Raw genomic sequence first — 10509 nt, forward strand, 5'->3', positions numbered from 1 at the left:
ATATCTAATGATATGGAGGGTTTGCCCATGTTAATAAGATGTTGGAAAATTGAAATTAACTTAGAATCACCATTAAAACTTACCTTGGGTGGTGGAGGGACCCTTAAGGAGTTGGGTTTTTGAGAACTTTCCTTTCTAGGGCAAGTTTTTATGTTTTGGGGCTGTGGGAGAAGAAATAAGTCTAAAAAAATGACTTCCCAATCGTCCATCGCGTCCCAGTTGGCACTACCGTAGTCCCGACCGCAGTAAACGCTGGGACACTGCCTCACCACCGCGGTCGCGGTAAAAACGCGGCAGGACCACGGTGGTCGCACACAATTCTGTAAAACAGGTATAACCTTTTGCACAGAGCTCCGTTTGGGCTCCACAATATATCGTTGGAAAGCTATTTCAAAGGTCTACAACTTTCATGCTTTGAGTTTTCCAAATTCCTTACACATTTTCGCTAAAACCTGATGGAACGCGAACCTTCTGCAAACTTAGTCAATTTTGTCAAATCTTATGCACCTCACTTTCCATCTTGATTTTTAAACAACTATTTTCACCCATAATCATCCCGATAGTACTTCATATGTCCAAAATATAACCTTACTACTTCTTTAACTCATTCATATCTAATCCGAATGTGTAGGGTGTTATAATAGTAACTTATTGGATTTAGCTTTGTACATTATCAATGCATTTTAACCTGTTATGCTAAATCATTTATCTAGTTTTTTAAATTACTAATTCTACTAATGATAAACTTATTATCTGTACAAAAAATCAATTACATGATAGCATTAAACATGCTGAAGTTCAACAAATATAGAACAAAACTTCAGCTAAAACATGCTGAAGTTCAGCAAATAGAGAACAAAACTTCAGCTACTAGAATGTTTAATTTCAACAATTACAAACAAAAACTTCAGCAAATAGAGAACAAAACTTCAGCTACTAGAATGCTTAAGTTCAGCAATTACAAATAAAAAACTTCAGCAAATAGAGAACAAAACTTCAGCTACTAGAATGCTTAAGTTTAGCAATTACAAACAAAAACTTCAGCACACTTGGTTCAACAATTTTTGCTACTTTAGGCCCGTCTACTAGAATGCTGAAGCTTGCGTGATTGCTTTTGCTACTTCAGGCCCGTATGCTGAAGTTACGCGAAAAAGTGGGTACCTTTACCATTTTTTTGGCAAAGCGGGTACAAGTTAAAACGTGACACAAAAAGCAGGTATAGATGAAAATGCCCCAAAATATTACCCTTTCTCTGATGCGTTGTCATAGTAAAAATAGCACGGGCTAGCCAGTTTTCGGACTTGTCATTCAAAAATAGCCAGCGTTTGCAAGGTTATTCAAAAATAGCCACTATTTTGCTTCAACACGGAAAGTTTCAACATAATATACCGGAGATCGATGCACCTATGTATGAACTTCCAGCATATTATGCTAGAACTCCAACACACGGAAAGTTCCAGCATAATATACTGGAGATTGGAGCACCTATGTATGGACTTCCAGCATATTATGCTGGACCGATATATTATACTGGAACTCCAATATATTATGCTGGAATATTTTCTGGATTTTGAACAGTGTTTTGTTCAGATTTATCTTTACATGAAAAATGGTTAAATTTCGATTACTTTTGAAACTGTGGCTATTTTTGAATGACCACTTGTAAATCTGACTATTTTTGAATTTCTCCCGTTGTCATACCATGCCATTTTCCCGAACCGTACACGTAAAAATTGTACGGGGCGCCCTATTTAGTCTCCCCCATTTAACCTATACCTATTTTTTTAAAAAGTTTTAACTTGTACCTACTTTTTAAACATCTTCAGCCCCCTTTCTCCTCTTCCTTCTCCCAGTGATCTCTATATCCCTCCGGAATTTAACATTGATGTAACAATATAATGGCTCGATTTATCATGTGTTTCATTGTTTTGGTTTTTTTACTAGTCTGTTGTGCACACAGTTATGAAGCAAGAAAAGTACTCTTGAACAACATGGAAAAGAAGAAGACTGATCCTAATCATCCTTCTTTAGAAGCCAATCTGCTACTAAATGCCCTTCCCCAAGGCAATGTTCTGCCTTCTAAGTTTCCAAAAAATGGAATTCACGCCAAATTTTTTAACAAGAAGTATCTTAACAGTCATCGACAAATTTAATCATATTTACCTATTTCTGAAGAACTGCCAAGCTTTTAGTATGCATAGGTGATTGTGGCAGGACACCATTTGAAGGAGGCAATCCAATCAAACCAAATTGACATCGAATCATATGGAAAGTCAGTTAAAACTTCAACTCTAAGAAGGCTGAAGTTCGTCAGTTACAAACAAAAATTTCGACAGTTACAAAACAAAAACTTCAGCTCTAGAGCTGAAGTTCGCCAGTTACAAAAACAAAAACTTCAGCAATTACAAATTAAAACTTCAGCAAATAGATAACAAAACTTCAGCTACTATGCTTAAGTTCAGTAATTACAAACAAAAACTTTAGCACATTTGGTTCGGCACACTTGCTATTTCAGTCCCGTCTACTAGAATGCTAAAGTTTTGCGTGATTGCCTTTGCTACTTCAGCCCCGTATGCTGAAGTTACGCGAAAAAGTAAGTACACTTGCAATTTTTTTTTGCAAAGCGGACACAAGTTAAAACGTAACTCAAAAAGCAGGTATAGATGCAAATGCCCCACCGTACACCCCTAAGGCAAAGACTTGCATTAAGTAGGCCAATCAACTGGACCAGAAAAATTACCCAGATTATGCAAAAGCCCATAAAGAACTTTGGGCCTAAAAGGCCTGTAGACCCAATAGCAGGAAACCCATCTCTAAATCCCAACGGCTAGTTAGTATAGCATGCTTCTAACGGTCGCATTTTGTTGCCCACTCTCCAACCATTATTCCACTACTCCTATAAAAATACTCTTATCTCTTTCCACCATTTGAGTCCTTTAATTTCTCTTAATCTGAATACAGCCAGCGCATTAGGAAAGCCAATAATCTGCCATTTTTCTAATGGAGACTCCATCATCAACAAGAAGAGTAACAAGATCACAAGTCCTTTCTGCTTCCAATAGTAATGAAGATTCAGCTTTTTATAGCAAAATTTCTTTAACTTGTTTGTGCCTATACTAATACTATCTTTTTTGTTCAGAGATGAATAAAGAATCTGAAAACAAACAAGTGACCACCAAATCAAGATCAGCTCTCATTGATTTAACAAATTCACCCATTGTTGGGCTAGCAAGTGGGAATTTGGAGACCCCATCATCTGCAAAAGGAAGAGAGTGTTGTACTCCAGGGTCAGGGGAGGCAATATTGAGGTGTCAAGTGAAGAACTTGTTACAAATGGTTGAGGAAGAATCTGAAATATCATTGGCAAAAAGGCAGCCTCTTTTTCATGTAAAAGGTCATTTTGTTATTGCTCCTGCAAATACACCACTTGTGGATCTATCTGGTAATGAGTTGCTGCCACCTGTCACTGCATCTCCTGTACACGACAACTTTGTCATCTCTCGGGTATATTATATCAGCTTTCACAACAATTTAGCTTCTATACATTGATTGATAATGTATAACAAGTTATTGACTACAACGATATATCTATAATATTAGAATTTGTAACCTCGAAATAAGAAAAGCAACCTGCTAGAACAAGTTAAAATTAAACCAATAGTGTAAGGATTCTCTGCATTCAATGTCTATAAGTTAAATAAATGCGAGTCAACAAATAAGTTACTCTCAAATAAGTCATATCATTTTTTGACTAATATCTTTGTATACTATATTTTAAAAATTCAGTTATAATAATATTTTATTTATAAGGCATTTTATGTTGTTTCAAAATATATATAAAAGATGGTATAAAACTCAATGATTTGACTGACCCCATGCACGACAAAAAAAGAAGGTTTTTCTTCATTTACCTCGATTGGTGTTTGATATGAGATATTAAAGATTTTGAATTGTTTGTATATATTGTATGTTAGATAATGAATGAGATGTTTGAAGTGAAGAAAGAAGAGAGTAGTAGTAATATTACAAGATCTCTACTACTGGATTTTACTGAAAAGTCAGAAGAAGAGGATGAAGGAGTAGTTGATGAAGTATGCGAGACAATGAAGAAGATCAATGTTAATGGAAAAATAGGTGGAAAGCACACTCGGTTTGTGTATGATGAGTTTGAAGGAGTAGAAGAGTGTGCTGATTTTGCATTTGAAAGGATTGCCTACTCCTAGAGGAAAGCACTTGCATTTCCCCGAGGATACCGAATGAAAAGCTTTCTTCTTTTTACACCAACATCTGAGGTGTTTTATTATTTACTTTCTCTAACTTCTGGTCCATATTTGATTTGGACCATTGAGAATTTGCTGCTAACTGAAATAATTCAAAAATTATCTCTTTCCCAATCTCTCTCTCTCTCTCTCCCATGACAGTTTATCAATATAATATAGTGAATAAATTAATCTAGGTAAGTATCAAGCTGTGTAGTGCAAGAAAAAATAATTATGAATTATTAAAGATTTAGCATTCGAAATGGAATGGTGAAACAACCAAGCTCACTTAAGCAGATTCTGATGAAGTGGATACGAACAAGTAAATTTTGTGGTAATCATGTTGAGAAAAGAGCAAAAATATCAAACAAGACAAATTTTGCATAGCAAAAAATATCACAGTAGTAAGTAGAAATCAAAACTTCTTTTTCTTGAGGAAACCAATAACTTCTTTTTCTTTTCCATAAGTAGAAATCGACTCTTATGAATATACTTTTTATCTACATCATATGAATTGAACACATATAAGCGTCACTAATAAACAATCAAGATTGGCCTTTCCCCCCAAGCAATCAAAATAGTCACAACATGCATTCACTTATCTACAGCCACCCAGACTTTTCGCGTATCTACAGGTCCTTGTCGATTTCGACCAAAGTAATGTGGCTTGAAATTCCTCTCAATTGATATCTTTACTGTTTCCTTATTCGCTTCTCGTGTTCCCAATTGTTTTCTGGTAGAATGCCTTGGTTTAAACGTGTTTGAATTCTCATATCTATCTGCTTCGTAGGATAATGGCTGAAGACCTTGTAAATCCTGCTCGGGAACATATCCAATTGGCCGTTTAGATTCATCCATTCTCCTAAATGTAATTGAAATCCTGCACATTGTAAAAGGTTAATGAGATGTTATGTCTAAAGCAAATGTTTGACAGAAGATTCACCAACAGGAAACTAAAGTTCCACTTTCAGCATAAACCTTTTAGTAGGAACAGCTGGCACACAATGTTTAGCCACATCAGCTCCATTTCCATTCAAGACAAGAGCAGACCTGTAGGAAGGTTATGTCACAATTGATAGTAGTCGAAATCTTGCAAGGACAAAGCTAAAACCCAGAATACTTACCCCACTGGCAAGGGAATTGCAATTGCACCGGCAAACTCACCAGGAGCCACTGTTTTCAAGTTTGATCCAAACACTATATTGCACTCGCTAAGGAATGAGACAGTACAAAATGGACGAACAAACTCATGATTGTCGATATGAGGTGGTATGCAATCCCCCTCTTCATAAATATTGACTATACAGCTGTCTGGAACACAATTTGGTGGCATAACATGCCATCTTACGAGCCTTCTAATCATGACCTTAAGAAGATTAGGCAATGGATCAACAGTTTCAGTCTTGAGAATCCCTGGGGGGTTGCCTTGCTTATCCTGCCATAAAGAAAATTCAGTTATAGATATCTACATTCCCTTTTTTAAGTGATCTACCCATATCTGTCACAACCTAATTGAATAAAGTCAGAAATAAAGCGAAAAAAGTTTTCTCCAGAGATGGACTAAAATCTAAAGCATACAGGCGATGATTCTGAACCTCCTCTTTTCTTCTTCCCTGGCCCCCTCCCACTTGGAGCTTGGGGGGAAGGAGAGATTAGGATAATTTCAAGTCAAAGACTTACCTTAGCATAGTTGTAGCAACAACCAAATTGGATTGTCACACGTCCTTTACCCCTCATCCACTTCCGTGGCGCTGTATAAGTTCGCTCTAAAACAATCAAAATAGAGCAGGTCAGAGCACGCTAACGCACGGAATTAATAACTGAAGTACAAAACAAATAGGTATTGAAACATAAGGAGGAAGTAGATAGAAAATTTTACCTTCGTCCCACAATCATCAAGGAAAAGGTAAAACCACATCAAATTGATTTGAAGATGTGAGTGGAGACGGAAAAAATCCTTAAATCATTATGATGACCACCAGAAGTGGAATTAAGATTCAAAACTGAAATTTGAAGACAAGCATAAAACATTTGTGCAAAATGCACATGCCTTAACAAAGTAACTGACACACTTTGCACAATTAACTTAAAATCCCCGTAGAGCAACTCTAAATTGATGCCTCAGTCTTTGATTTTGGCTTTGCTTCCCATATTCCATGCTCAATAGAATTCTGGAATACCTTATCTAGTATTTTTTCAATCAGGGAACAATTTCTAAGTTTTAACAGGAAATGAGTAACTAATTGTGTAATCTACTTCATCCAAACGAAACATGAACAAGTTTTCTCTGTTAGATTTAGCAAGGGCTAAGGCCTCATCATAAATTACTGAGTACAACAGTAACTTTCATCTGGAAAAGAAAGAAAAAAGGGTTCGCAAAGTTAATAAAGAAAAAACTGACCTTTTAATTGCCCATTCTTCCCCATCTCCTCAAGCTTCTCTACAAATTTAACAATCCTATTTTGCTCAGCCATGCTAAAGACACCAGTATGTAGCTCCAAGCCATCAAGTATATTCACAACTTCCCCATTAACTCTTTCCAAGCATATGAAATCCTTTTTCCTCTTTACATTACAAAACCGAATGTGCTCTCTTTCCTCCCTTGACAGTTCCATTTTTCGCTTAGTCTCCTGAATAGAAGTTTCCTCTTCATTCACACCATTGCCATTACCTAACTGACTACTCCAGCTAGTCGACTCACTAATATCCTCAGCATCAAGCTCATCCTCCTGAGCCATATCTGCCCATGACATTTTCATCCTCAGGCTTGCTGCAGGTATGGGTGAGCTGAATGCTTTACTTCTCGAGGCCTCTTCAACAGGTCGTGATGAGCGATCTGCACCACCTACATAACTATCTGATCTATTCCTACGCACCGATGCCTCATCAAAACGCTCAGGCCCATCTGCACCGTCTTTCCAACTACCCAATGAGTTTGTATCTGCAGTATCATAAAAGTCAGCACACTCTTTCCAACTCCCAAGTGAATTGTTGTCACAATTGTCAAGTTTTCCGTTACAATCATTGGAATCAGGAAGTTCTGGAGTAAAAACTGTGAAATTCTCTTGTTGCTTAAAATGTTCTGCACTATCTGCGCCGCCTTTCCAACTACCCAATGAGTTTGTATCTGCAGTATCATATAAGTCAGCACACTCTTTCCGACTCCCAAGTGAATTGTTGACACAATTGTGAAGATTTACGCTATAGTCATTCGAATCAGGAAGTTCTGGAGTAAAAACTGTGAAATTCTTTTGTTGCTTCAAACGTTCTGCACTATCTGCGTCGTCTTTCCAACTACCCAATGAATTTGTATCAGCGGTATCATATAAGTCAGCACACTCTTTCCAACTCCTAAGTGAATTGTTGACACAATTGTCAAGATTTCCGTTACAGTAGTTCGAATCAGGAAGTTCAGGAGTCAAAACTGTAAAATCCTCTTGTTGCTTTAATCGTTCTGCATCACCAGCAGCCTCTGCAGTCATAGCAACAAACTCTCTGATCAGAGAACTCACTAAATCTATAATTTCTTCTTTATCAGAATCCACAACATAAGAATGAAAAGATAAAAAAAAAACAGTTTGCTACACCACATCATTATCCACCTAAGAAATTTCAAGCTTTCACAACTTATCTACAAACTATATGCATACTATGTTGAACCAACATGTTGAGCCATCTAATGTTATGTTCCACACTAGATTTATAAGGACATCCAAGTGGGTTCATAAAAGTCTTGGTTACTCCACATATTGTGCTTTAAGCTCTTCCATTGGATGCTCAGGTTCTTTCATATAGTATCATAGTCAACTTTTGTTATTCATGCTTTTACACCCTTAAGTCCCCATTAAAGTCCATACTTGAAACTAGGTCGAGTTATACTTGCAGGAAACTGGTATATAATATCAAATCTCACATTGGTATTTAAAGACACTTAGATGAATTTACAAAGATCTTGAACTACTTCACCCATTGACTAAAATGCTCTAGGGCTACAAAGATACTTATCAAATCATTAACACTACATGAATCTTGGCTGAATTTTGGTACTCTTGGGTAGTTGTAACAGTGTGGAGATCCCAAGTTCAAATCCCAACCACCACATTCAGTGTGAGCTCATATGCTCAAACCTTGGTGGACAAGATTCTTGCTCCCGTGCTTGTGGTAACAGGCCCAAGACAGAGTCAGGAATTTATGCAAGGAGATTTAAAAGGAAAGAAAAAAGCTAGAATGTCACACATGGAATTTGAAGTTGTGACCTAATGCAATTTTTTAACACCCTTTGCCACTACACTAGAATCTAAAATCTTACCTAATGTCAAGGGGATTCAAACAGTTTACATATAACCAAAAAAAAAAACTCATTTTTGCCCTATTTGCACAATATAATTTTTCGACGGAGGGGATTCAATTGAACCCCAATGGCTCTACATAGCTCCGCCCTCCCAAGTTGGCTGGTTCACCAACGTATCAAAAGCCAGAAAACCCATAATGGGGTTTCAAAAAAAAAAAATCACAATAAGGAGGAAAACCTAAAAGCTGGAGAATTTATGCATATGGTGAGCATTGTGTGTAAGTGTATTGAGGTAATGCACAAAAAGCTGGGGAATTTATTATATGCATAATGTGAGTATTATTACTTACACAAGGTACGAAAATTACCAATTCCTTAAACATGTTACAACATTATTACAAAATTTTAAAAGGGATAAGAAGAGAGAGTTACCGAGGTCGAGGGATCGAATGCAACGGGAGAGTGTGAGCGTACAGCTTTGGCAGAGGCCACGAGAGAGAAAGGGGAACCAATTAGATAGAAACTCAGAGGCAATTAGGAGTTCGTCGGCGGTGTAACTGAGGAGAAAAGGGTCGATTTTTCGGCTTCGTTGGTGATCGGACATGGCGGCAAGTTGACTCAGTGAGTTGGGGTGGTCGAGTCAATGAGTATGGAATTGCAAGTAATGCAAATTATTTATTTAAAATAAAGGAAATTTTCACATAATAACAACTACTCGGCTCCCTGCTTTTTAATTTTATAGCTTATATTTCAATTTACAACCAACTAGCCTAAAAATAATAAGCTAAGATTCAACATACAACTCCAATAGGTTCTCGAAATTACTATTTAATTTTTTAAAAAGATTGCTCAGAGCTTTTACGTTAATTTTTGAATAAATAATTATGACTCAAATATTAGTTGAACAAATCAAACACATTTGGGTGGTAAAAATTAGATTTTTAACAAGCTTAAATATGTGGGTTTAAATTTTGAATTTGATTTTGTGAGAAATTTGGAGTGGGTGTTATTTAGACTTGTTAGAAATAGTATAAGGAGGTTGTATATAAAATTTGCAGTCATTTAATGGAGATTTGGACTGGTTTTGAACAAGAATTGCAACTGAAAATTGTATAAAGGTGTATAACAGTGTATAAGATGTGTTTATACACTATTATACATAATTATACAAAAAATTAACTTCGTCTTCTTCCTTGCGTCTGTTATGAAATTTAACTCAAATCATGCTCAAAATCTACTCCAAATCACTTCAGATTTAAATTTTGAACTTCTTTTGATATTTTTAATAAATTGGAACAACACCTAATCCAAACATCTAACAAACTCAAAAAATCCTATTTTCTAAAGCAAAGCTTTGAATGACCTTCAATTATGGACTTCTACTCTTCAATTTTCTTACATTGCAACCAGGTGACACAGGAGGAGAAACAGTAATAGCGGACAACGCCTTGAAGCATATGTAGAAGATGTGAGAAGAAAAGAGAGTGAAAGCAATGGTTGTGAGAATACAGATTTAACTCCATAGGTTTTAGAAACAATGTTTGTAAAAATAAAGATTTTGAATTTGCTAGTGCTTTCAAAATATGTACAATATGGGCTAGGTCAGGTAAAACTTAAAGATATGAAGTTACGAATATTTTCTTGTAATTCTTTCTTAAAATAATTGTTTCAGCTTAATATAGACAGTAAAATATTACTCTCTCCGTTCCAGTTTATGTGAACCTATTTCCTTTTTGGTCCGTTCTAAAAAGAATGACCCATTTTAAATTTGAAAACAATTTAGCTTAAACTTCCAATTCTATCCTTAATAAGAAGTTTTTATAACCTCACAAATATTCTGGACCCCATTTTGACTTGTTTAGGATTACAAATTCAAAAAGTTTTTATTTTTTCTTAAACTACGTGTCCAGTCAAACAGGTTCACATAAATTGGAACGGAGGAAGTATACTACTACTCAA

The 10509-nt window shown here is 36.1% G+C and overlaps 2 protein-coding genes across 2 annotated transcripts; one reads left to right on the forward strand and one right to left on the reverse strand.

The window, feature by feature from the left end:
- The first annotated feature begins 2918 nt into the window (after positions 1–2918).
- Positions 2919–4394, forward strand: LOC104231193 (uncharacterized). Its single transcript, XM_009784146.2, has 3 exons — positions 2919–3061; positions 3140–3504; positions 3975–4394. Exons 1-3 carry the CDS (start codon positions 3001–3003, stop codon positions 4221–4223), a joined length of 675 nt encoding a protein of 224 aa, XP_009782448.1. The 5' UTR covers positions 2919–3000; the 3' UTR covers positions 4224–4394.
- Positions 4395–4622: 228 nt separating this feature from the next.
- LOC104231202 (RNA demethylase ALKBH9B-like) lies at positions 4623–9201 on the reverse strand. The gene is made up of 6 exons (XM_009784156.2): positions 8983–9201; positions 6661–7731; positions 5940–6025; positions 5384–5694; positions 5238–5309; positions 4623–5139 (listed from the first exon to the last, which is right to left on the reverse strand). The coding sequence occupies exons 1-6, from the start codon at positions 9152–9154 to the stop codon at positions 4854–4856; spliced, it is 1998 nt and encodes a 665-aa protein (XP_009782458.1). The 5' UTR covers positions 9155–9201; the 3' UTR covers positions 4623–4853.
- Between the last annotated feature and the right edge of the window lie 1308 nt (positions 9202–10509).

The sequence above is a fragment of the Nicotiana sylvestris genome, chromosome 2 (assembly GCF_000393655.2).
Source record: "Nicotiana sylvestris chromosome 2, ASM39365v2, whole genome shotgun sequence".
Taxonomy (NCBI): Eukaryota; Viridiplantae; Streptophyta; class Magnoliopsida; order Solanales; family Solanaceae; genus Nicotiana; species Nicotiana sylvestris.

Bases quoted from the DNA above. Each gene is read 5' to 3' on its own strand.
- LOC104231193 (XM_009784146.2), top strand. From the start codon at position 3,001: ATGGAGACTCCATCATCAACAAGAAGAGTAACAAGATCACAAGTCCTT. The intron at 3,062-3,139 runs GTAATGAAGATT...TTTTTTGTTCAG, and splicing joins AGTCCTTTCTGCTTCCAATA to AGATGAATAAAGAATCTGAA. The intron at 3,505-3,974 runs GTATATTATATC...ATTGTATGTTAG, and splicing joins ACAACTTTGTCATCTCTCGG to ATAATGAATGAGATGTTTGA.
- LOC104231202 (XM_009784156.2), bottom strand. From the start codon at position 9,154: ATGTCCGATCACCAACGAAGCCGAAAAATCGACCCTTTTCTCCTCAGT. The intron at 7,732-8,982 runs GTAACTCTCTCT...CTATGACTGCAG, and splicing joins CATTCGATCCCTCGACCTCG to AGGCTGCTGGTGATGCAGAA. The intron at 6,026-6,660 runs GTCAGTTTTTTC...TGATTGTTTTAG, and splicing joins GAAGAATGGGCAATTAAAAG to AGCGAACTTATACAGCGCCA.